At 44.6% G+C, this 27,621-nt stretch overlaps 1 protein-coding gene and 1 non-coding gene across 3 annotated transcripts in view; one reads left to right on the top strand and one right to left on the bottom strand.

Moving 5' to 3' along the window:
* Positions 1-27,621, bottom strand: part of NXN (nucleoredoxin) — a 158,764-nt gene that overhangs the window by 29,887 nt on the left and 101,256 nt on the right. The window contains exon 1 of one of the 2 annotated variants that reach the window (XM_019650540.1): positions 18,830-18,930. The exons of the other annotated variant lie outside the window; for it this stretch is intronic. Within the exon in view, the coding sequence (XP_019506085.1) occupies positions 18,830-18,832 (3 nt within the window). The 5' untranslated portion in view covers positions 18,833-18,930. Of the gene's footprint in view, positions 1-18,829; positions 18,931-27,621 lie in introns of those variants that run through there. 2 annotated transcript variants of the gene reach the window in all.
* Positions 21,171-21,244, top strand: TRNAM-CAU (transfer RNA methionine (anticodon CAU)). The gene has a single exon. It is a non-coding gene; the product is annotated as a tRNA-Met (tRNA).

Raw genomic sequence — 27,621 nt, 5'->3', positions numbered from 1 at the left:
CAACTAGACTGAAGAACAAAAGGACAGCAACTTGTCTGTTCCCCTTCCTCCAATTCCCCAGCGCTGTTCCCATCCCCCAATTCCCCAATAAAAATATTTTTTAAAAAATAAAAATAAAAATAATTTCAAACACTTACAAATGATAAAAGGAAAACAGAGCTCTCTTATCAGGTGGCCCTGGACTGGGAATAGGCTGCAGCTGAACTTGACCTGCCCCAGAGCCCCTACCAAGAGACCCCGGAACCAACATAGCCAGTGGCCAGCTTCAGACCACACCAGAGCACCACCCAACCACCTCCACAAACAACACACACAATAGGCAGACTCGGCAGGCACCAGAGCCCCACTAAAGGGAATTCTTCTCTGTAGTGTCAGCCTCTGCACATCTGCTCCTCCACTGTAGTCACAGCCAGTCCTCACAACCAATCAGCCTATGGGTCAATCCTTCCCACTGACATGCCAACAGCAATCAAGGCTCAACTACAACAGGAGGGCACACACAACCCACACAAGAGACACACCTGGAGCACCCAGCACAGGTGACCACAGAGACTATGTCACTCAGCCCCACAGAACACCTAGTACATAAGGCTACACTACTAAGGCTGGCAGATGTAGCAGCTCTACCTAATACATAGAAACAAACACAGGGAGGCAGCCAAAATGAGGAGACAAAGAAACATGTTCCAGATAAAAAGACAGAACAAAACTCCAGAAAAAGAACTAAACAAAATGGAGATAAGCAATCTCCCAGGTGCAGAGTTCAAAACACTGGTTATAAGGATGCTCAATGAACTCAGAGGAAGAGTAGATGAACTCAGTGAGAACTTTAACAAAGAGATAGGAAACATAAAAATGGAGACAGATTAAATCTGTCTAGGCCTTTCAGGCAAAATAGTCCCAATTCTACTCTTTCTTTACATATTAAATTTTCCTCATTCTTGTATTTGCTTTCTTATGAAAGTCCTCCAAGTCTCTCCCATGCATTTTTGTATTAGATAACCACAAATAAAAGATATGGTAAATACTCTACTTAAAAAATGGAGATAGAGGGTCGGCTGAGTGGCTCATTGGTTAAGAATTGGTTGGGAGTGCAAGCTCTGAGCAGCAGGGCTGCTGGTTCGGATCCCACATAGGCCAGTGATGCTGCGCGCTCTACAGCTAAGATGGTGAACAACAGCTTGACCTGGAGCTGGGCTGCCGTGAGTCGCTGGTGACGGCATAGGCTGCAGCCCCTGCTGCAGTGGATTGCTGTAAGCTACCATGAGTGGCCGGCAGCCAAGCGTGAGTGGCCGGCAGTCGGCGTGAACCGCCATGAGCAGCCATCCAATGGCCGGCAACCGATCTGCCTCAGCCAGGAAGAGCGCAATGATCACAATATCAACATGGGCCAGTGAAGCAATGTCCTCTACAACTAAATTGAAGAACAAAAGGACAGCAACTTGTCTGTTCCCCTTCCCCAATTCCCCAATGCTGTTCCCTCCTCCAATTCCCCAGTAAAAAAAAAATTTTTTTTTAAATGGAGATAGAAAACATAAAAAAGAACCAGTCAGAAATGAAGAATACAATAACCAAAATAAAAAATACATTAGAGGGAATCAATAGTAGATTAGATGAAGCAGAGGATCAAATCAGTAATTTGGAAGACAAGCTAGCAGAAAACACTCAATAAGAACAGCAAAGAGAAAAAAGAATATCTAATCAGTATAGTGTACACCTGAAACTAATATAATATTGTAAGTCTACCGTAATTGAAAAATTAAGAAAACATTGTTTAAAAAGGAAAACAGTGGAGTAACAACAAAGCATGCTGGGGGAGTAGTACATATAATAGTTAACTAGGAAGGCATCTTTGAAGAAATGACACTTGAGCACTGACACCAATAACGAGCAAGCCATGTGCGCACCAGAGAAAGCTACTTGAGGTCCAGGGAACCTGTGTAGAGGCCAGGAGGCTGACTGGGGAAGGCTGGAGTAGATGGAGCCAGATAGAGCCAGGGAGGGGAAGTCACAAGGGCAATTATGGACCAGATTTTTAAGGCCCTGTAGAGTGGTAAAAATAATGGAATTTTATTATAAGCGTAAGAGGTTAAAGTTAGCAGAGGAGCGGCATGATCTGATTTATATTTTAAAGGTCACTTTGGCTGCTGTGAAGGAACACACTGCAGGGGAACACAAGTGACAGGCCAATCGGGGAAGCTACTACGAACAGCTCAGGCAGGAGGTGAAAGCAGTGGTGAGGACTTGGGATATAGCAGCAGAGAGAGTGAAGCTATGATATATTTTGAAGATAGTCAATAGAACAGACTGACAAATTAAATGTGGGGAAGGGGTGATGGAAAGAAAAAGATCAAGGATGTACTGTGGTTTGGGGGCTTGAGCAAAAGTGTGTCAAGGGGTCCCATTAACCAAGATGAGAAACAATGGAGGAAGAAGAAGTCTGAGAGGAAAAAATCAAGATTGGATATGTCAAGTTTGAGGTGCCTATTAGATACGCAAGTGGAGATTTCAAGTAGGCATCTAGATTTACAAATCTAGATTCGGAGGGCGGCATGGGATATAAATTAGGGATTATCAGTGTCCAGATGCTGTTAGGGGTCATGGGCCTGAATGAGGTCATCCAAGGAGAGGACATGGTTATAGGAGAAAGGAGATCCCAGGGCAGAGTCAGGGACCATCAATACTGAGAAGGAGTGACAAGGGACATGGGAGGACACGAGGAGACTGGTGTCCCACACGGCATGTGAAGAAAGAGTTTTGGAGACAAGAAAGTAGACAATTGTGTCAAATACTTCTGAGATGTTGAGTACAATGAAAACTGACCAGCGGATTGGCAACTAAGGTCACATGTGACCTTGACAGGGTCAGGGTCGTGACAGAGCAGTCGGTGAAATGGTGAAGCTGAAAGACACACTGGAGTGGAAGAGCAAGGGAAGGGGGCACAGCTCTGTCTAGCACACATGCCTAAAGTGGGCCTCGGACCCAGAAAATTCGAGTCCTCTTGCCAACATATGAAACACTAGAGGAGAATAATAAAAAGAAGGAAGGTTATAAAAAAAAAAAAGAAAGAGAAAATGGCAGAGAAGGGACTGAATTGGACTATAGACAATTCTCTTTAAGAGTTTTGCTATAAAGGGAGCAGAAAAGGGACTGTAGCTGGAAAAACACATGATGAGGTCAGAGGAAGGATATTTTAAAGATGAGGTCAGAGGGAGAATAGCTTAAAGATGGGAGATACTATAACATATGCCATTGGGGATAATTCAGAAGAGAGAGTACAAAATTGATGAGAAGAAAAAATGCAAGAACAAAGTCCTCGGATAGGCAAAAGAGTGGGATCTATGTCACAAGTGGAAAGGCAGAGTTATAAAAACAGCTAACTTTTAAATATATAATCTTACTTCAAAGTACTTTTTTAGTTTGAAGAGAAAGCCATGCTATTTGCAAATAAAGACAACTTTATCTTCTTTTTGCAACAGCTACACCATTTATTTCCTTTTCTTATAGAACTATAATGGCTGGAACTTCCAGAACAATATTAAACAGCAAGCATCCTTATCTTCTACCTGACCATATGGATATACCTGTAATATTTTACTATCATATGTAACATTAGCCTCTGGTTTCAGGCAGATATTCTTTAACATGTTTAACAAAATAGTCTTGAATGTTATTCAGTCTTAAGAAGGAAGGAAATTCTGCAATATGCTACAACATGGATGAACCTTGAGGACATCACGCTAAATGAAAGAATAGTCACAAAAAGACAAATACTGTATGGTTCCATTTACATGAGGTACTTAGAGTTGTCAAAATCATAAAGACAGAAATTATAATAGTTTTATAAGATGAAAAGAGTTATAGAGATGGATGGTGGTGATGGATGTACAGCAATGTGAATGTATTTAATACCACTGAACTGTATACTTAAAATGGTTAAGGTGGCAAATTTTATGTTATGTGTATTTTATCAATAAAAAATAGCCTTCCATAACATTTTGACCAAAATTTTAATCAGGAATGGATGGTTACTTTATGGTTATTCTTTTGATCTATTGTATTGGGTTATCGGAAAAGTCATGACACATTTTTGCAACGAAAAACAGAAAAAAATACGTCATGACTTTTCCGACAACCCAATATATTTAGTAGTCACTTCAAGGTTAAACCATCCTTGCGTCATAGAGGAACTCTTCCCTGGTCACATGTATTGTTAAGAGATCACTACAATCATATCTTCCCTGGTGCTTGGGGCTCCCATAAGCAAATGGCATCTTGTAACAAGACTCTCATTTGGGGTAGCTAAATCTTCTCTGAAGTAAATTATAGCCCATGAGCCTTAAATATGAAGATAACACATCCAACATGATTAATTAGAACAGTTTGAATGTAGACATTTATATTATACTTGAAATGTTAAGCATGTGACTGGCTGTTGGCTAGATTTTTTTTTTTTTAAAGGGTGGATTTTGGGTACCTGGGCAACCTAGCCCCTAAATGCTTGGCCACTCAGTGTGAGTCAGGACCATTCCCCCAGCTGACATCATAAAAGCAGGACCTGAAGCCTGGCATAGTTTGAGAGCTTTAGTCCTGTTCCTTTTAAGGCTCCCCCTTGATAAATAAGAAAGAACTCATTTTTTTTCTGGGTCCCTCATGTAGGCAGAGACTATGCCACCTTGCCCCTGCTTCACCCTAAATCACCACAGATATTTCTTTTCTCTCAGTATCCTCCTTGGAGACAGAAGAACTATAGCACCTATGACCCTTATCTCTCTTCTCTCACTAGGCGTGCTCTGCTTTCTTTCCCACTGGGACTCAAGGAAGACAGGAGGTCTTGGCTTGTATGTTAGCCATAGTTGTTGAATCTTTTGTTTCCAAGTAAATGTCCACGGGTTTGGTGAAAAAAAAACTAGGCTTCTAGTTTTATATCTGACACTGAAAAGTTGATCCTTTTGTAGAGTAAGACATGTCACACTCTAATTTTATGATAACAATTTATTTAGAAATTTATGTCATTCATCAGTGATTTCTAGATTTGCATGGGACTATCTTTCTGAGGTTGTAGCATCACAGTGCAGAAGGCACAGAAATGATCATTGTGATCATGTCCATTTTGACACTCAAATCAGAAAGTGAACCTTATGTTAGAGAAGTCACGTAGGTCTGTTTTGATGATGGTTTTCTTAGGCTGACTGGAAATAAGAAATGTGTGAGCTTAAAGAAATGATCACCAAGATTCACTTCTGTGCCTTTTCACCTGTGTGTGACACCTGAAGTCCACTAAAGGTTTTTTAAAAGGCCTCTTAGGAAACAGTGGTTTCATAACCAATTTTGGGTTACAGACACTTTTGAGGATAAAAGCGATAGATCCTTTCCCCAGAGAAAAGTGCACATGCACTAAAGAGTCTATGTGCAATTTCATAGAGTTCATTAATCCCTTCAAGCTTGTTAGTGAACCCATCTGATCCCATCCCTGTGTGGACCCCAGGTAAAGACCCCCTTGTCTTAAGAATTCATTTTAGTGCATAGCTTGACCTTGCTTCAACTGGGAGACCTACGATATTGCACCATCTTTATTCCTGTCATGAAAAGTTCCCTCTAATAGAAATCAGCATTTGCCTAAACTCTAAGATGACGCAACAGCGAAGAGTGGGAGATTAGTCTCACTATGCTGCTGTGACTATGTCCTACACTCACTCAGGGCTGATTGGCTCCCGTGGTCTTTAATTCATCCCGTTGCCTTCACGATGGTAAACATCAGAACCACCCAGGACTGACTCTAACTACACTTACTTTTAAGGATCCCCAAGAAATGAGTTCATACTCTCCCTTGGTACAATATTAGAGCATTGAATCAAAGTCGCGAGCATACGTGCTTCCTTGTTATCTTAAAGTTGCTTCTTGGGAAAAACAAAACAAAACATGGTAGTATAGGAAGAAAACAGAATTTAGAGGGCCTGGGTTTACATTCTGGCCCTGACATCTTATGAGATGTCAGCTGGTGACATGGTACGAGACATGGGGCAGGTCATGCCTCCTCACCTAGCATAGTAATACCCACATGACAGGAACTTAGATGAGGTGCTGTCTGCAGAGATGTTCTGAAAGCTAAAGCACTATGCGTGTGGACAAACCACTAATATTTGAATCAAATTTATGCTTATTTCCCCCTTGTCTTGTCAGCATCCTCTTCAAAACTACATTTTCCTGTCAACTCTATTTTAAAGTTAATCCATCAACTGTCTATAGTTAGTAGGTTGTACATAAACCTCCTCCAGAAATGGGGATTTCCTTCTCTATTTTTTCCTTCTGTATTTTTGCCATAAGCACAATACACATATACATTTTTTGCAAAGCATACATATTTTTTGGCCAGTTTTCTGTGGTCTGTTTGCCTCCTCTTCTTCTCCCTCGCCTTCTTTCTTTTGTCCTCCTACCTCCCATTTTGGATTTCCAGATTTTAAAGGGGCATCTGGAATTTTTTTAAAAAACAGATACCACATCCGATCCTGACAGAAATTCCTACTTCATTTCTTCGTCTCTTGGCTTGGATGACTGAAGCATGAAATACGGTACAGTCTGTTACAAAAGAGCGTAGGAGGAGAAGGAGCTGAGTCGGGCAGTTCCCATGCCGGCAGCCTTTGAACCAGGAGGCTGGACTGAGAGCCAGGGCCCACACACCACTGGCCATTGGCAGATAAAAAGGCTAACGGCACCTCAGACAAGCACTTTCCAGGGCTACACTGACAGGCACTGCTGCGGCTGGGAAAGATGAAATGACTTACATCCAATGCCTGCTCTCCCTCCAGGAACTGTCCTCGCAAAACAGTCCACCCAAAGTTCATTTCCACGACACGTTGGACTTGCTGAACCACCTCCTTTCACAGCTACCCAGAGCCAGGTAGCTCCCATAGACCAGGCCATAGCAAAGCCTCAAAGCCTAGAAACCTAAGTGTTTATAATAAGTTCACCGGCTTCAGAAGCAAGGCAACAGAGATGAAACAGAAAAAGAGAAAGAGGAGATGATATTAGCTCAACTTGGCGAAAATCAAAAAGGATGACAAAACGGGCTATTGGGTTACTTAAAAGTTCCCGTTCCTTTGCCTGGCGGCTGTTTCTGGTTAATGATTCCAAGGTTGTGGTTGAAGCTATATCATCCTAGGAATGTTGGTCAGAAACGCTTTTACGGTGACCCACAAAACAATGAGGCAAATGTCAAAAATGACAGGATGGGGAGCTGGGAGACAGTAAAAATGCAAACTATAAAGCCGAGCGAATCTGAAACACTGGTGGGATTAGTCAGCACCCACAGATGCCACAGGGAAATACAACCTGGCGATTTCCGAGAAGCCCCAATTCCTGAGGGTTACACGGGATCTGCCTCTCGTTCTGAGGACTGGACCTTGCACTTGACTGGGGGTCTAAGTTTTTATTTCTCAACAGCTGCTGCAAATCTGTGGGCTCAAGCCAAAGCTAACACAGATGTAGGATTAATCTACCTTGGCGAGGTCAGCCAGAGCCTTCGCAGGCAAACTTTACTCCTGTCCTTCCACCAAACGCTGACCGCAGTCAACGCCATCTTTTCTGTGAACAGCTTTTGAAAACAGATCCTTAAAAGTGTCCCCACCCTTCCTAACCAAACATGACCAAAGCCCGTGATATGTACAGTCTGAAAGGAGAAATTCCCCTTATCTCACTCCCAAATGTCAGGGCAGTATATACACCAGAGGTTACTTGGCACAGGCTTGGGAGCCAGACTGCCCGGGTCTAACTCTGCTCTGGCCACTCACCAGTTGGTGACCTCAGACAAGCTACCTAACTCTCTCTCAGTTTTCTCATATGTAAAATGGGGACAACAGTACCCACCCTTTATTGGACTGTTGTGAAGATTAGATGTGTGACATGAAGTGCTTAGAGCAGTGTCTGGCATAGATGAGGTATTATATTGGGTTGTCAGAAAAGTCATGATGTATTTTTTCTGTTTTTCATTGCAAAAATGTTTCATGACTTTTCTGACAACCCAATAGTATAACTACTATTATTAATGTCAATTATCATGGTGTTGTTGTTATCCCAGAACCATTCTAAATGCTCCAGCAGGACCTTGTCCTCATATCCTCTTGCTTCTGAGGCATGATTCCCACTGTGTGAATTGTCCTGGGACTGAAATTTTCACAGCCTGGTACAGTTGTTGGCTAAGTACAGTGCTTGGCACATGTTATGCATTCAGTAAATGATGGGTGAACACATGGAGGAACGAATGGATAAAATGAATGGAGGAAAGGAGGAAATACTGTGGACGGGTTAGCCAGACTGGATGCTTAGCTAGCAGTCAAGTTCAGCTGTTGAAAGGGCTCCTTAATGACCAAGACTCTCCCTAGTTCCTTGGGATACTTGGGAGCCCAGAAGACTCTTTAAACTGCAGAATAAATTACCTATAACAAGTCCTAGTGCAATGAGAGGTCTCCTCTCTTTATCTAACCGTGCCTTTGAACCCTGCACCCTCCTCCTTACCTTCCTATCTCTCCTTTGCCTGGAGCCAACACAGAGAACAGACCAGCATGTGAGACCACGGAAAAGATGTGGGTGGGCTGGACGAGGCTGGTCGGAACCATCACTAGCTTAGGAGAAATCAAAGCCCCGCTAGTGGGTTGGTAGGTATAAAGCTAGAGTAACGATCAATTCTCCCTTCACTATGGCTGGTTCAGAGAAAAGACCTATATGTCTCAAGGTCACAAGAGTGTGAGACTCAGAAAATAACATGTCCATGCTGCTTCCTGCAGACAAAAGCGCAGGCATGAAACACACCATACGCCCTCCGTCTGGGTCCATCTCTGCTGCCCCAGGCTGTATTAAAAGAAAATGAAAAGGCTGAGTAGAAGGGACATTAAAATTTTATTCTTCATTTCTCTAGGTCTCAGAACAGGAGGCTTCCTAACCGATTTACAGCTGACCTAGCTGGGCTGTGCCATCCAACAGAGCTTTACTGGGTGTGATTTACTTAAACATTAATCCAAGTGTTGCAGGGGGAATAAAGGGGAAGAGATACCTGTGCCTGCCTTCAGGAACTTTACAGTTTAGAAGTGGAAAATGCTTAAAATAGTAAATCTGATGTTACATATGTATTTTACCACAATAAATAAAAAGTGAAGCTACGAGTACCTATGTACGGGCATTACACAAGGCAGATATCATGGCAACTGTCAGGAGAGATGAGCAAAAAGGGCAACAAGGAAGGCTGGCTCCATCCTAGTTTAGTGAACATGCCAGGAATGTTACATCAAACACGCTTACCGTTTCAAACACCCGCCACGTAACCACTTTCATTCCAGACAGGGATGGCCACGAGAACCAACAGCTCATGGCTGAGTTTGGTCCTTGTGGGTCAGTCAAGTCTTTAGTCAATATTTTTATTTATCAGAGGGCAGTACAGTATAGGGAAAATGGTTAAGAACATGGTTCTGGAGCCAGACATCCTGGGTTCAAACCCCAACTCTCCTACATTACCTGCTGGGTGAACCTGGACAAGTTACTTCACTCTCAACGCCTCAGTATCTTTAAGAATAGAGCTAGGATACTAACAATGTCTGCTTCATATTCTTGTGGTTAGAATTAATTGGATGTATATGCATTTAACACTTAGAACACTGCCTGGTAGATAGTAAGAGTTCAATAAATGTTAGAGATGCCCACCAAGTGGCTCAGTTGGTTAAGAGCACAAGCTATGAGCAACAGGGTCACCGGTTCAATTCCCACATGGGCCAGTGAGCTGCACCCAAGCTGAGATGCCGCTGAGCTGTCAACAGGTGGCAGGATGGCTCAGCTGGTGAGAGCACTTGCTCCTAACAACAAGGTTGCCAGTTTGACTCCCGCATGGGATGGTGGGCTATGCCCACCCACAACTAAGATTGAACACAGCATCTTGAGCTGAGTGGCTGTGAGCTGCCGACGGGCGGCCGGATGGCGACTGGACTTGGAGCTAACCTAGCTGCGCCCTCCATACCTAAGATTGAAGGACAATAACTTGGCTGTTCCCCTTCCCCAATTCCCAAACACTCTTCCCCTCCCCAAATGCCCCAATAAAATCTTAAAAAAAAACAAAAGTTAGAGATGATGATGATGCCACCTAAAGAGATAGTGCCATTTCTCCTTGACCATAAGTGGGAAAATGACCCCTCTAACCCTCATTTAGATCCATGTTGGCTACAGGTCCATTCTGATGGAGGAGGAATGGGGGGAAATAACCCCATGGGCCTTGTATCAGGTACCAGTCTGGGCACCTGTAGATAGAGGAACCAGGCCAGGAGATAACTCTACAGAGTAAATGCCAGTTACTCCCAGCCTGGTGGTGTGGGGACCTCTTAAGTTCTTAGGAGCCTCACTTCACTTTGCACGATATTCTTTTACAACAGAAATCAATTTGCTGCTAGTATGAGAGGTAGAGGATCTGATATGCCACTTCCTCCTTTTATCCCTTTATCCCGAGATGCCTCTCCCCATCGGCAGCCAGCCTTCCACCACACACCTCACCAGGTCAGAGCAAGCTAGGCTTCCGCCTCAGCTTGTCACTCCAAAGTGCTGTCAAATACACCGCCGATTCCCAGCATAGAGGACTGCACACTATATGCTTCTATTAGGTTTTGAATACAAAACAACCCCTGCCCCTCAGTCCTCTCTCCAAGGGGCGGCTGTGTTCTGGTGGCCCCAAATCCTCGCTACATCAAGGCGGGAAGCAGAGTATAGTGGGTAAGATGGCCTGGGTTTGAATCCTGGCTGTCCCGTCTTGAGCAAATTACTAAGCCTCCCCAAGACTCACTGTCTTCAATTGCAAAATGGTTCCGTGGCATCTCCTTTCTAGGGTTACACTGTGAGGGTAGATAATACATAGGAAGTCAGAACTGTCCCTGGCACACAGCAAGCACTCCTTTTTAATGGGTGCCCTTCCAGGTCTCATCTCGGAAATCCCATTTAGGGCAACAGGCCCCACACATGCTCCTCAAACTACAAGAGCACTTACCAAGCAGGATTTGACTATGGTGATCAGGACACCATGGCACCACCAGTCCCTGCCGGGGCTGGGACCCAGACCAACCCACACAAACAAACACAGAATATTTTACAAGTCACTTGCCGGAAGGTAAGCAGATCGACCCTGGCGGAGGAAAGGGAGAACAGAGGAGTCTCCCCTGCCTCAGCAATGGCTCTGGGTGAGACAACAGCTCTACTTCTTCACAGAAATGAACACGCTTTCCAGACTAACATTCGGTCTGTGGCTCTATCTTTCTCAATACGGAGGAGTGGCAGAATGCCACTAAGAAACGGTCACTCATTCCGACCATAACCACCAGGGACACAAGGGGCTGATGGCGACCATGCAGGGGGGCATGAGAAGTTAAAAAATAAAAAGATGGAGTTCCACATGGCTCAAAGGCCTGGCCGCTGGTATCGGCAGTGGGCTACAGTGTTATGATTCTGGTGACGAAGGCTACCAGGCGTTACTGGCGAGAACGAAGGGTGAGCCCAAGAGGCTGCAGCCCATATGTAACCAGCAGTTTAAGAGGCCAACAGGGAACCAAGCATATCCTAAGACACCAGTGGCCTCGTTCTCCTCCGCACCCCTTTCTTCCTACTAAACTTTCTTTCAAAAAGCTGCACCTTCAGACAGGCATCCATCAATAACACCACCAAATTGGTGAGATAAAAATGACGTGCACAAATATCAAGACAAAACGTAAGTGTTTTCTTCTCACCCGTCAAAAGTGCTGACATGCAAAATAGCTCTTAATCGCTCTAGTTCACTGTGGGTTTGGAGAGTCCCGTCCCCAAACACTTGGAACCTGGTATCGTTTATAACACCAGTGAAAGAGGTTCATTGGCTATGCCATACAACTTCCTGCCCTAATGACTCAACAAGCCAGGAGATGAGCAGTTTGTTGGGAGTACAAAGCGACATATGGCTGCCAAGTTTTCTGGCTGAAACCACAGACGGAGAGAAAGGCTGCTCTGCTTCCCCACGCTGAAGCTCTCACAAGCTGACAGAGGGATTTCCTAAAACCCCATCTGGTATAAAGAACCTCTACTGGGCAGAGTGGTTTGGAACAGCAAGGGGGTGGCTAGTAATAACAGACTAGGGCCAAATGCTACAAAGAAAGAAGAACGAAAGAAGTGGCTGTACAAGAGAGGACGAGGAGCCAGAATTGGTCTGGAATCTGAGAGCCCACGTCCCAGCTCCAAAGGCAATCGCTTCTTGTGGGGGATAGGGTTTCTGTGGCTTGTGTCATTGTGGGTCCTCTCTGCTGATATTATCGGGAAAAATTTCAAGTTTTCCCACATGCGCTCCAAGCAGTGTATTTTTACTTGAACACTGGGATCCTTGATCTGCCACCTCCTCTGAGAGACGTGTCACCATACAAGTTCTACCCAGACTGTGAAGTTCATACCAAAAGAAATAAATTCTGAGCATCTGCGCACCAGATTTTTATAGGGTCCATAAGGATGAAACAAAACAAAAAAGGAAGAAAGGAACCCTAGGATGAAGGGCCGTGTGGAAGGAGAGCTGCCATTCCTTGTAGATCTGGGGATGGCGCGGGAGGAAGTTGCTCGTCAAAGCACTAATATCTCCCACCCTTCCCCTTCCTTAGTTGGAAGGGGGCAGGTGCTATCAGTTCACCCCAACAAATCCATCCCTCATGGCTCAATACAAGATGTAAGGCCACCAAATTTGGGAACTGGCCATACCTAATGAAGGGACTTGGCAAAAAAAGATGCCCTCAAGGTTTGGTTTTGTTAAGAAAAAAGAAATCCATACTATGAAGCCTTTATCACCTAAAAACAGACCTTTCCCTAGGAGATGGTGTTAGTTCAGGTTCCCGAGGAAGGACAACAGGGTTCTCCCAGCCTCCTCAGCTCTAGGGGGGCTGACAAGCCATGACCTCGGAGCTCCAGGCTCTGATTTTCTACTAATTCTCAAACTCAGCACTTGAATGACATGTCCAGCCTGATTTACTACACATGACAGGACCCCTAGGACCAGGTACCAGAGTAAAAAGCTCCAATGACAAAATGAGGTAGATTTCATAAACTCTGGAAACAGAGTTTTAAGACGTGAAGCGATCCACCAAGTCAGCTGCAAGACAGAGTTCCACCCATCTAGAATCTTACTGTCATCCTCACAGGGCTCGAAACCCAAAGACCATCTTGTGTCTCCTTCATCAGCTGAGTCCCCCTGAGGACTAAATCTTTTGCTGCTTTTGCATCTTCAGTGCCTTATGTATGGTAGGTACTTGATAAGTGATGATGATGATGATGACAATGACGATGATGGTGATTATGATGATGATGGTGGTGGTGGTGGTGGTGTTCAGGCTGAGAAAGAACCGCTTACTAGCTTCTCACATTGGACTCTACAGAGGCAGCATGAAAAACAAGCAAGCTGGTATTTCATTTTCACACATTCATCATCATGCCTAAACAGCTACTCAATAAATTGCTATCCAAAAAAAGAAATCAGGCAAAAAGGCTCCAAACTTTCTGCAGCTTCTAGCGGATGAGGAATGCGATTACATAACACCTACTAACCCAAATGCTATAAATTACAAGCCAGCGGGCTGAGCTTTTCATGTCCACTCTCCAAACGCAAGCAGGAGCAGGAAGTGTGGTTTGTGAGAATTACAGAGATGTTTATCATTTCAGCGCCATCCATACCTGGTCCACTGTGGAGCTATTAGCACTCAGCAGAGCACTCCTTTCAATTTCCTACTTGATTGTTATTTCATCAGGGTGGTTTTCTTTCCCCCCTTGCCCTGGCTGCATAGAAAACTCTGTTTCTTGGCAGAACTTTCCAAGTGCCCAGTTAAACCCCTTGTTACCACTTTCCTGCTTCAGGAAGTCCCACGGAGCCCCAGCCAAAGGACAAAGGGAGGAAAGGAAACATTTACAATGATGTGAGAAATTCCCAGTCTGGAGAAAAAGATCAAAGAGGATAGTCATAAGGGACCACTCTGCATGGAGCCTGGCACATGAAGGTACTTGGTAAACTGGACTAGACTGGTCCATGATGGCAATGACATTACCTCACTGGGAACCCAGCAGGTCAGGCTCCTCCACAGCGCTGTAACCAGCATCAGTCATTCTGCTATGGACCAGCTGCGTCCCGAGGGAAAGGAATCGCATCCTATACTAAGACTCTGACCGCCATGCTCCAAGATGCCTTTATATAGAAATGGATTGTGGCTTGCATTGCTCCTCTCTGCCAGCTCTTGAAATGAAAGGGTTCCACAGCACAGTGAAATAAATAACAGCAGGGAGAGAGAAAGAGGGAGGTAAATTGTTTGGAAAGTAGAAGACAGGGTAGAAAAGATGAAATTCAAGACAGATGTGTGAGAGCTGCAAACATATGTCCTTGAATTTATGCATCCAAGTGATTCATGTAGAATAAGTAAAAAAGAGCTACATACCCAATATAGAAATAAATATGGGAGCAAATACAGAACAAGCACTACATTCCCCTATCCTTACAAAGAAACATCAATTCACATCTCTCCTTCTGCCAAATAAAGCTGTTAGAAAACAGGCTGAGTGAAGGATCCAAGATGCAACTATTAATTAAGCAGAGGTTCTCTGTGGCCTCTTGTCACTCTCAAAGGGATGTCAACCACCACCAATTTAGTTCCAATTACTCAATGTTGATTTCTTATCTCCATAAGGCACTGCCGTTGTTAGCTTAACATCAGCAGAATTTTAAAAAATACTGGAGTCGTGTTTGCCAGGTTAATGCCTGGCCATTAAGGAAAAAAAAACAAAAAAACAGCAGGAAATTTAGATGGGCGTTTCCACAGAAACACAAAAGTCCAAGACATTGGGCGGAAAGCCATTTTTACAATGCAGTATCAATGTGTGTTGTTTTACTTCTAAACAGCTAACTCAAAGGGGCCACCACACAATTGGTTCCAAATGCCTCATACAGGGAAAAAAAACACAGGCAGCCTGCCTCGCTGGTTAACTGCTCTGGGTTTGAGACTTCAGATGGTAACAAGAAAAGAGGAAAACAGCGTGAAGGCTCCGGGTTGCTACATGTGCTAGAGACATGGGGTGAAGCAGAGTCCAAGGACATGCCGTAACGGGGTGGGGAAAATGACTGAGTTTTCTAGATAGGTCAAGGGTGGCACGTGATGCTGCTACTCAGTAGAACATCAGGTCTATACTATGCGCATGTCTAGTTGTTTATTCACCAATAGACATTTATTGTGCATCTAAAACCTACCCAGTAATGTGTTCCCCTGAAAATAGGACTGGGTCTTATATTAATTTTTGTTCCAACAATCTACATTTATTCATGGACAAAAATCTACATTTATTCAAATACAGTCATGTCTGTCTGACGATCTTAACTGGGGCTTATCTTTGGGGGAGGGCTTATATTACGAACATCCTGAAAAATCATGCTAGGGCTTATTTTCCAGTTAGGCTTTATTTTCGGGGAAACACGGTATTTGTGCCGGCTGGTGTGGGGGTATAGAAATCAAGGTCAAAGGTCCGTGCTTTCAAGAGAGGAAGGAGGCTGATTTGTACCTGAACCTGCTTGCTATTTGGACATTCCACCTGGGGTGCCGGTCCTTGTCCCACTCACCCCCACCCCCACAGTGGTGAGCCTGGGGCATGTTTATTCCATGGGTGCCAGTGTCGGGCCACAGGTGACTGTTGCAGGTATGGACACTTGATCTGACACCAATCATACTCTCTCGTGGGAATTTAGAAACTGGATACAAAGATAGATTCAGTGAGGTCACAGCTTCCCAACCAGTGTGCTACAAATAAGTGAGGGATGGTGCCATATTGATCCTCTCAGCCCTTGGGGCAGCTGGAGTCCCTTCCACTAGACCTTGGCCTCTGGTAGCAAGCTGCCTTGTGTCTTTATCCCACAAGACAAACAATGATCATTTTCTAAGTGAGATAGGGATGTGAAAAAGGTGAGAAGTACTGTTTAGACCAGGGTGGAGGAGGGGACAAAAAACGCATGTCAACTGGAGGCAGGAATAAATAGCCTTGCTGGACCAAGGACAAGCAGAGAAACAGAACTCACAGAGAAGGGACAGCGAGAAAGACAGACACCAGGGAGTCAGAGAACAGAGACGCAAATGAGAGAAAGTGTGCAGCCATCGAGGAGGACAAGAAGGACCTGTTTCTGAAATCCCAGTCTGGTCTCACTGTATCCCTGCTGAATTCAACTTTCTGGATCTGGACGCCCGTGTGATTGACAACTGAATTCTGTCAGCTGAACCCAATCTAACTATGCCAGCTTGAATGAATTTCTTCCTGCTCCCTGTAAACAACACCTAACTAAGACAGGTGTGTGGATATGTGTGCATGGAAGGCCCGTGTGTGTACTACGAAATCCTCACTGCTTCAAACACCAGTGAAAAAAAAGCCAAGTACAATACATTACACTCTTAACCTTTTCAAATCCTGTTGTCACATATGTTCTTCTGTCGTCCCCACAGGATCCTGGGACCCTGGGGAGGAAACTTGTCCATGTGCTATGGATGCAGGAATGGGAGCAAGATGACAGAGTGAAGTAGTATCTTTAAAGGACAGTACTTCGTAAATGGGACCCTAAACTACTATATGCAGATGTGAGAAAAACCAGCCTGCATCTCCAACGTGTGAGTCAAAGGGAAGGCGGCTGTGAACGAACTATAACACACTTGCAGAGAAAAGCACCCCCTTTCTTTTGAGTCCCAAGGAAAGGAAGGTTTTTGCATTCTCTCTGGCTCCAGGACATGCTGCCCTGAGCTGAGCCAGGAGAGATGAAAGTCTGAGGTTTCTTCTACAGACAAGATGAATGGCCACTTTTTCACAGCACATTCCCAGGATACAATAGCATGCATGACAGTCAGGAGCAGACACAGTAGTCTCCACCAACTTCAGTTTTCCAGGACAGCTCAGAGAGAGGCTGCCCTTTGCAGACACGCCAAGGCCAAGTGCACTGGCACCTTCTTGCGGGCTGCTTCCAGAAGCTTCCAGTGCCACAGAACCAAAATGGATAGAGAATGTAAAGTTTCCGAGGTTGCTACTGGACTGACTTTCTCCTCCAGGACAGAAATGTCCCAGTGAATCAGACCTTGACTATGCCACTAATCACTTGTTGAGGAAACTCAAACTGCTGAGGACTTCTGAATAGAAACCACACACACAAATTGATTCTCCATAAGGAGCATGGACTTTCTGGGACACGCTGGCCATTGCCAAGAGTACAATAAGCCAATCAACCTTTACCAGGACCAAACTGTTCAATGCCAACAAGTTTCAAACTGGGCTCCAAACCACCCATAGAATAATCTGTGTCCAAAGCAAGAAACTGGACTCCAGAGTCCTGGAGCTCTGGTCTTGGCTTTGCAACACAAAAACCCAAAGTTCCCCAGGATGAAAGGAAGAAGGCCAGGAGCAAGGGTGAGGCGAGCTCTGCCTGCTCCTCTCTGAGCAGCTCTAGGCTACAGACAGGAAGGGACGATGTCCAGAAAGCAGGAGGCAGAGCCAGCAGGGAAGGGGAGGGGTGACAGAAGAGTATGTGGTTCACCGTGTCCGCGAGTCACAGCCAAGAGCAGGCTGAGTGAGCAGGGCAGCAGAGGCCACTCTGGGTGAGTGGCTTCACTTCTCTGAGAAAGTTACTTCTGCTGTAAACTGGGAAAACAGGGTTAAACGAGATAGAAAATCCAGATGGCTCCTTCTCGGGCCCATATTTCCCAAACTCAGTCGTTCACATAGATCATTTATAATCCGTGGCCCCTAACTCTCTTACTTACTTATTTTGCTGTAAATAAACTCATTTTAAAATCAAATCTATTTAGAAAAGAAATTTTGTATTGCTATGGTAAGTGGAATACCTGTATTGCTTACCATAAATAGAGGGTGTGTCAAAATAAAAAGAACAAAAACCGGGCCGGCCAAGTGGCGCATTGGTTAGGAGTTGGCTTGGGACACCAGCTCTGAGCAGCAGGGCCCGGTTCGGATCCCACATGAGGACCAGTGACACTGCACCCTCTACAGCTAAAATGGTGAACAACAGCTCAACCTGGAGCTGGGCTGCTGTGAATCGCCAGCAACAGCATAGGTTGCAGTGGGGTTGGACGGCAGTGGGCGTGAGCTTTCATGAGCTGCTGTGAGCCGCCGTCCAATGGCCGGCAAGCGACTGCCTCAGCTGGGAAGAGCGCAATGATAATAACAACATGGGCCAGTGAAGTGATGTCCTCCACAACTAGACTGAAGAACAAAAGGACAGCAACTTGTCTGTTCCCCTTCCCCCGATTCCCCAACGCTGTTCTCCTCCCCCAATTCCACAATAAAATCTTTAAAAACAAAATAATTATTAAATTTGATCGAGCCTCTGTTCCCTACAGGAGGCTCTGAGGTTTGCTTTCTCTATGGCAAAGGAGACTGGCGAGTGTTCCAGTTTTAAAGAGGAAGTGTATATCAAGATTTTCTCCTGACATAACCAGGGACTTGAAGTGGAGAATAGAAAAAGCATGATGTAGTTTAATCAGCAGCTCTAGGAACAGTCCTGCCACCTTATATTCCTTAGGTCCTGTGCCAGTGGAGGTAGTGGTGAGAAGGGGACAAGAATCTGGGGGGGCCCAGCTTGCCTGCACGTGGTGGCCATGGCCCCACAGCCTCCAGAAAGCTCTTCGCCAAGGAGGAAACCCTGATGGCTCAGTCTCACATCTCCTGCCATCTGGGGGCATCATGGTGACTCCCTCCCCACAAACACCATTGGTGAAAACCTGCCTGGGCCACAGCCAGTGGTGTCTCCATCAAGGAAACTTATAAAACTCACCATGACCAGGAAGCTGGCAAGTCCCCCTGAGCAGCTGAGGTTACACGTATACCAAACCCAACTGCATCCACCTTTACGGAGGAGGCCTGGAGTTCTCCGTAGCAAAAGCTGCAAACTGGAAAGAAAGAGCTTCACTGACAATGTTTAATGCAGTTATTTCCCAGGAAGACCTGTATCAGAAGCCACTGGGGTAATAGAGATTTCTGGGTCCCACTTCTGACCCCACTGAATCTGACTCTCTGAGGGTAAGATAGAGGCAAAAATGTAAATTTTAAGAAAGGCCCCATGTAATTGTTATGTCTACTGATGATTGAGTCACACATATTCTTTTGCACATAGCGTCCCTCTGCCCATACTGCTCTCCCCTATTCCCGGTTATTTCTTACTCATCCTGCAAATCCTGGATCAAATATCACTTCTTTAGGGAAGCTGTGTCTGCTTACCCCTCGTCTAGACAGGGTTCTCATCAAAAACGTCCAAGCCTGGCCAGCCGAGTGGCTCAGTTGGTTAAGAGCTCGCTCAAGAGTTTGAGCTCTGAGCAACAGCGGTTCGAGTCCAGCCCAAGCTGAGCAGCCGCTGAGCTGCCAACACGTAGCAGGATGGCTCAGCTTAAAAAACAAACAAACAAAAAAAAACGTCCAAGCCCTGGTGCTCTTCCTTCACAGCCCTGGCCACGATATTCATTATATATTTATGTGACTTGTCGAATAACGTCTGTCTTCCCCACTGGCCTGTGCAGCTCCATGAAGGCAAGGCTGATACTTGGCTCACCAGTGGAGCCCCAGCTTTCATTCAGCACAGTGCCTGCCACAAAAATCAACATCCGATAATATTTACTGATTAAATGAATGAATCTATTGTAGAATAGCGATTTCTAATTCTCATTTCCCAGCATACCTCATTCTTCTTAGGTTTATGAGTTTTTTAAAAGATTTTATTGGGGAATTGGGGAAGGAGAACAGCCAAGTTGTTGTCCTTCAATCTTAGTTGTGGAGGGCGCAGCTAGCTCAGCTCCAAGTCCAGTCACCATCGGGCCACCCGTCGGCAGCTCGCGGGTGCTCAGCTCAAGGTGCCGTGTTCAATCTTAGCTGCGGGTGGGCATAGCCCACCATCCCATGTGGGAGTCCTACCGAAACCTTGTTGTTAGGAGCACATGCTCTCACCAGCTGAGCCATCCTGCCACCTGTTGGCAGCTCAGCGGCAGCTCAACTCGGGCGCAGCTCACTGGCCCACGTGGGAATTGAACCGGCGACCCTGTTGCTCAGAGCTCGTGCTCTTAACCAACTGAGCCACTTGGTTGGCCCCTAAGGTTTTTTAGCTACATGAACATCCAAATCATAGCAGGTCCTGGGAAGGGGAAACCCTATAGCAGGGATATTTTTCAGTTAAAGGGATTTTAAATGATCCCATCTGCTCACCTTAGTGGAGTCATAATAGTTAAAATTTTTTTTCATATACTGACATTATACTAAGTAATACAAGAGGCTGGAAGCCCTCGGTTTCTCCTGCTCATCTCAGTCCTTGAATTTCCTGGGTCCCAATATGCCCTAAAGAGATCCAGGAGCGCTATGCCCAGGTTATAAGCAGAGGGAAGGAACCACTTTCTACCCAATCCAAAAATACCTTCTCTAAGGCTAATAAAAACTTGGCTGCTACCCTAGGATTGATTTATCCCATAAATTCTATTCATGAATAAGTTTGTTGAAAAGTTTTCTTTTAATTAGTATGACTCTCTCTGAAAATATGCCCCAGAAGGAAGCAATCCTCCTCCCATTCTTCGGCAAGCACAGACATGGCCCCATCTGATCTCCCACCAGTTCTGGCAGCCAAATACTCAGAAATGTTTAGCTCTGCCATGGGATATGTAGAATAAATTAAGTTTAGCAAGGGGGAAATCATAAAACAAGCCTTTAGGTCGAAAGACTCTGTGTACCTTGGCAGGGGGAATGTATGCGCTACAACAAATCCTATCCAGTGTGCCAGAGAACTCAATCAAATCCAGCAAAAAAATGATTCCTGTCATATGACACAGGCCACTCAACGGCAGTCCCCTCGGGGAGAGGAAGATAGGGGCCCCAGCTAGCCTTTCATCCGCCAAAATTCTTTTCCATGATGGCTGAAGAAAGAAAATGCTGAAAACCCTACATAAGAGGAGATGGGCGTTTTAAAGTCAAGGTTTTGGGAAGCACAAAACAAACATGAAACCCCTCAGGAAAGCTTTCCCATCGAGGTCTTTACCGCTGGGATTCGGAATGGATGTGCTCTGGTAGGAGAAAGTCATTGTAGGGCGTGCTCTAGGCCAGGAACCTACCAGGTCTTAAAATATGGCTCCATCGGGGGTGGCTGGTTAGCTCAGCTGGTTAGAGCATGGTGCTCATAACACCAAGATCGTCAGTTCGATCCCCACATGGGCCACTGTGAGCTGTGTCCACCACAACTAGATTAAAACAACTACTTGACTTGGAGCTGATGGGTCCTGGAAAAACACACTGAAAAAAAAAAGTATACATATGGCTCCATTTCACTAGAAACTCCAATTTCCATATCTGAGCTTGCATTTGAATGGCCAAGTACACCTGGACCAAAGTAGACCCCAGCTAATTAGTGTACAAGGCCCAGCCACATCATCCACACCGTGAGACTGACCCAGCCCTGACAAAAGAGGCAACAGCGAGTGCTGATGAGTAACTTGCTTAAAAGTTGGGGTTTCTCAGGCCACTACTTTATATGAGGGACAGACCACCTCACACGCCTGTCATACTTTTTACCACTCTGTGGAGAAACTGACCAAAACATCAGAGGATCTGTGGCTTTAAAGAACCTTTGTTTCCTCAGGTCATAGGCCAAGGGCATAGGCCAAGGGCATGAACTCTACTCTGCGTTCTAGAGGCTTGTTGAGATCCTGGACTGTAAGGAGAGTTACGATGAGAAAAGTTCTCCTGAGGCAGCAGTTTCAAACAAATTAGAACGGGTTTCCATTCTGGCCTCTCTTTTTAGTAACCTGTTTCTCATGATCCAGTAACTGATCTCACCTTTGGATGAGCTGGGCACATGCCTCTCCAGAACAGAAAGTACACCTAGGCCTTCTTGTACCATCTATGATGCAAGTTTATCATTTCAGAAGGAGAGTTGACTTTGCTGATAAACTGTTGCCAGAAGGGTTAAACACCAACCCTTCTAAAGCGAAAGTTGTTATTTTTGGTAGAGGCTTCCACTTCCCAGCTTTTAGTTGATTTGTAAATTAAGTAACAATCCCACGTGACAAACTGCTTCCTTTAGTTACCATCACAGAGCATTCACCAGGAACCAGGTAGTCTATGAGGGATTTGTTAAGGGTTTTCTTTCTTGACCAAGATGACAGACTGGCTTTACGCATTTTAAACACTGTTCCGTCTCAAACCATGCCATAGCGAGTGCAACTTGGGAACTCAGTCACTCCCCCAGATTCAAATAAGTTTCTGAGAGGAGTTCTGGCCCTCACACTAGTTGTCTTCCTGCTGGGAAGCCCAGAATGGGGTGGCCTTCCTGTCTGTTCTCACTGGGCTCCTTGGCAGTCACAAGAGGGTGCCAACCTACCCCCAGGGCACCTCTGGGGTATTTTCTTATATATTTCATTTCCTTGTTTATATTATTTTGCCTCCCCTTTATTTTATCCTGTCACATTTTATGCTTTCTTATAACTCAAATCCCTTTTTGAACATAGATTAAACTATGATGTATGTATCCTCTTTCTAGAGGAAATTTCAGTGTCTTGATCTGAAATAAAGATTTTTTTTTAGACATGTCAAACTACTGTGAAACCCCTAGTATTAAAAGACATTCTAAAAAGCTGAGCATAAAAGCTCACTGAATCAATGGTTACCTCCTTCCCAAAAGCCACGAGAACAGTCAAAATATGGCAGTGGGCAATATTTCTCTATGTAGAATTCCTTATTTATACCTGACGGAGATCGTTGCTTAGGTGGTTCAAGTACTCCTCACTAAATAACACTGAACCAAAGAGTGATCAAATGTAACTCCTTTTCCAATTTCCTTTTGGTCCTTCCAAGTTAAAACTTTAGGGGGAAAGTCTTAGTTTGATGTCAGTGAATGACTGGCATTTCTCAAACACCTGCTCATCTTTCTTTTAATTATATAAATCTACATTTTACAAATCAGGATATTTAAAGAAAAATATGAAGTAAACGGTAATACAATGGGTATTCGGACATGACAAAACCACAATGACTAGAATGACCAAGATATGGAAAATATTGCTAAAAAACTCACACATCCCTTTCTACCCCATATCTCGCCAAGAGCCGGCAGTGATCCATTTTCAGAGTTTATTTACTCTCCATTGAGCACCCTGACATGATCAACATGGACCTCATCCTCCAAGGAAGAACTGAAAAAATGATTTAATATTGGAAGGATCTGGTTCAAAGGCCAAACCACCTCCACTGTCTGGGAGAGTTTTCTTTACTAAGAACATCCACCACTCAAAGAAAGAGACCCAGTCATTCCAGAAAGTACTTTCGGATGCAGTTGCCTGTCCAGCTATAGTTTTAACATGAGCTCTTCTCAGTCTGACCCCAAAACCACGTTTAATGGAATCTATTAGATGTGTTTTATCCACACACCACTATTTCCAAGTTGTATTTGGAAGTGGGATAAAAAGTCATTCCCTAAACTCACCGAAGGAGTTAAAACCAGAAATATTGAAAAAGATTCCTACTGAGGTCATGTGGAGTTTAGGGGAATTTTTGGTTTGGGTTTTCTCCTAGTTTTAATTGCTTATAAAAAGCTCCTTAATGTCAAATAAAGAACAACAACAACAAATGTGAAAAGCTAACTTCCCTAAGATGTTTATTCCAAAGAAAAAATGTGTTCCCTGCAGCTCTTATGGAGGAGGGGATTAGAACTAGATAATATTATATGAAAAGGAAAGGGAAACCCAAATTACTCAAGTACAAAACAACAGCTGCACTCAAACGCCCGCCAGAGAAGCAACTTATCTGCTTAGTCAAAATCTGTTTCACGGACCCCAGATCTGCTCTGGGAACACCAGAGTCAGTTCCACTCCTGTCAAAAGCAATTAAATGGACCATCAAAACCAAACACAGACATCTTCATTCTATTGCAAAGGCCTGCACCTCCGGTCCTCCCAGTCACCCGTTAACTACCCTCCCACACACTACTTCCACAGATTGCTAAGCAATAGTCAAAACTAAGCAAATTAACAGAGCGAGGGGAGACAGGGAATGCCACATTCTACTCTGTTTCTAACCTGTTTCCTCTGCTCATGGCCGACCCTGAGAACCAGCACCTCATATCATTCCTGTATGTGCATAAAGAACAGGTCCTAATACAGACTCAGACGGGTTACTTTCACAATAAGAAAGACAGGAAGGACAAATCAGAAACTAATGAAAATGGTAGCTTCTGGCAATAGAAGTGGGACTTCTCTCAGTATATTGTTTTATACAGTTTTGACAATGGGACCATGTAAATATTTTACGTATTAAAAGCATAAAATTAAGGGGTGACCAGTTAGCTGAGTTGGTTAGAGCATCATGCTGATAACACCCAGGATGCCGGTTCAATTGCTACATGGGCCACTGAGAGCTGTGCCCTCCTTAAAAGGGTCAACTATGCCATTGTAGCATGAAACCAATGTGTAACCAATGACCATGGCTGTTCCCCAATAAAAATTAAAATAAAAATAATAATAAAATTAAGTAATAAGCATGAGGGAAAAAGCAAATCTTAAAGTTGAATGTGACCAGAAACATATGAACCTAACTATATATAACAATTATATTATCTGCACACAAAAAAGGGAAACCCTTCAAGTGACTTTGGGATACAGTTCTCTGGCTGTTCATCCTTACCTGGATATAGTCAAAGTACAAAGAAATCTTGAAGTTTACTTACATTGTTGGCTGTGGTATTTGTTACTGGCCAACCGAGCAGCACCCCCACCACTGAGAAACTTTTAAGCGTTCTTTCCTATAGAAATGTTAAGTATAGAAATAAATGTTAAGTCTCCTCCCTAGTTTCTTAGCCCCTGGCTTTGATTACTTTTCTCACCAGTTAGTGAATCAGAGGCTAAAGATTGCTCCTTGCCTGAATCCTAGAATTCTCCTTATCCCCCAGCTTCTTGATTGCTTTGTAAATCAGTTTCTTAATCCTAAACAATAGAAGTCTCCTACCCCTGCTTCAAATAACTACTTGGAAGCTTGTGACTTCCTAATAGCCCCCAGGTCAGTTAGCTAAATGCCAACCCCATTGTGGACCCAGATAACTGCCGCCACCTGAGTGACAGGCTGAATGATGGCCACAGGCCATATTTTTCCTCATTCAGGGACCTTGGGAATACAGAGGATACCCCAACAAGATTGCCAGTCACAACCAAAGAAGCCAACACGGTCTTCCAGGCGGATCTCGAGACCTCTTCCTCTCATCTAAGATCAGCTAGGGCAAGAGTTCCATGAATCCCCCAATAGGCAGGGACAGCTCTACGCCCCTGCCCAGCAGGAAGCAGATACAGAAGAAGAGACCTCCTGTCCCTCAGCTTCCCATAGAGATTTTATGGGAATCATATCTCTCAAGGGGAAAACAAGGCAGGCAGTTAGAGGCAGGCATTGGGTCTCTGCATTCCTGCACATCCCACAGGATGTGACTGCCCGGTGACCTCCCCTCTCAATCCAAAACTTCTTTTCACTGCAACTATCTACCCCTGAAACAAATGGGTGCAAAATGCCCAACTAGATCAGACCAATCACTCACACCTGCGCAGTACCTCTTGTCAATCACAGGTGCCAATCAAATGGTCCCACGCCCTTAGGGGAACAGCCCATTCTAGAGAAAGGATAAAAACCCCAAGTCCTGGAAAGTCCGCCCTTTTTCCCTTTTTGGACACCCTGCTCTTTTGACCGGTTCTTCCTTTTTGAGCCCTTTGAGCCTTGCCTTTGCACGTGGCCTGCTCCAAACTCTTTGGAATGTAATTTCTCTTCTAATAATGGGCCCTTGAGCCATTCTCTACTGCTTGGGCCTACTTCTACTTCTTTGAAATGTACTATCTCTTCGAATAAACTACTTTTTCAGTACTTTACTCCGGCATCTCGTTCAATTCTTTGCTCAAGTTGCCAAGGACCTGGACTTTGCGCCAAGAAGGGCCCACTTTCCAACAACATCTAGAGGCAGTGACACCCTAGCAATGAGCACACTCTATGCCCAGATCTTGGTTTCTAAATACCATTTCTCCACCAAAAGGAAGCAGGGTTTCTTAGAGAAATAGCTGATTCCAAGACCAGGGCATGGAAAGGATAAGTTGAGCCTGAACATCTTATGGTGTGTCAGAAAAGCAAAGAAACACTCGAAGAATGTTGAAGACATGTAACAAGGACCTGAGAACCATCTTGAAAAGGTTCCCATTTACTGAGTTTGGGAAAGTGAGCACTAAAAAGAATAATGAATTTAGTGGACTATAGCAATCTTTTTTTTTCTTTTTCATTCATGATTCTGAAGTGATACTAAAAAGCAGGGGGCACAAGGGTCCCTTCTTTATAAAAGAATGCAAGCTGATAAATGTAGAAGGAATGACAGGATCAATATTCTGGGCCGGCGGAGTGGTGCGATGGTTAATAACTGGCTTGGGACACCAGAGGGCCCCGGTTCGGATCCCACATGTGAGGGCCAGTGACACTGCTCTCTACAGCTAAGATGCTGAACAACAGCTCAACCTGGAGCTGGGCTGCCATGAGTCGCAGGCAGCGGTGTAGGCTGCAGCCCCTGTGGCAGTGGGTTGCCATGGGCTACCGTATGTAGCCAGCAGCCAGCGTGAGCGGCCAGCAGCCGCAGTGAGCGGCCGTCCAGAAGCCGGCGACTGATCTGCCTCACCTGGGAAGAGCGCAATGATGGTGCCAACTTGGGCCAGTGAAGCAACGTCCTCCACAACTAGACTGAAGAACAAAACGACAGCAACTTGTCTGTTCCCCTTCCCCCAATTCCCCAGCACTGTTCCCATCCCCCCAATTCCCCAATAAAAATCTTTTTTTTAAAAAAATCAATATTCTGCAGTGACCAATGTAAAAACCAATTCAGGTAAGGATTGTCAATATATCAACAGATGCTAAAGCCACTGGGTGACAAGTTATTGGGAACAGAATATTCCTTCGGTCCTAAAATATGCCACTTATGGCTCATTAGTTAAAAACAAGAAAACTCCTTTATAAGAGAAAGAACTGGCAGACATTATACCTAAATGTTTGTGTCTGCCCAAATCCATATATTGAATGCTAACCCTTGTGTGATAGTATTAAGACATACGGCCTTTGCGGGGTGATTAGGTTATAAGAATGGAGCCCCCATGAATTGGATTAGTGCCCTTACAAAAGAGACTCCATCGAGCTGCCTGTCCTCTTAAGGTCACATGAGAACACAGCAAGAAGATGGCCGTGTATGAATCAGGAAGGAGGCTGTCTCCAGACACTGAACTGACCAGTGCTTTGATCTAGGACTTTTCAGCCTCCAAAACTGGAAGAAATAAATGGTTGTTATTTAAGCCACCCAGTCTATGATGTTTTTGTTATAGCAGCCTAAAGAGCCGATAATGGAACAAAACTATTATGGTCCTGGTGAAAAGAAACACACTAGGAAGTATATATCACCTTTGTAGTATTCTTTTTTTTTTTTTAAGATTTTATTGGGGAATTGGGGGAGGGGAACAGACAAGTTGCTGTCCTTTTGTTCTTCAGTCTAGCTGTGGAGGACGTCGCTTCACTGGCCCATATTAGTATTATCATTGC

This window comes from Hipposideros armiger, unplaced genomic scaffold (genome assembly GCF_001890085.2).
Source record: "Hipposideros armiger isolate ML-2016 unplaced genomic scaffold, ASM189008v1 scaffold_141, whole genome shotgun sequence".
Taxonomy (NCBI): domain Eukaryota; kingdom Metazoa; phylum Chordata; class Mammalia; order Chiroptera; family Hipposideridae; genus Hipposideros; species Hipposideros armiger.
Note: the sequence above shows the minus strand (reverse complement) of the source record. Positions and strands in the feature narration are given on the sequence as shown.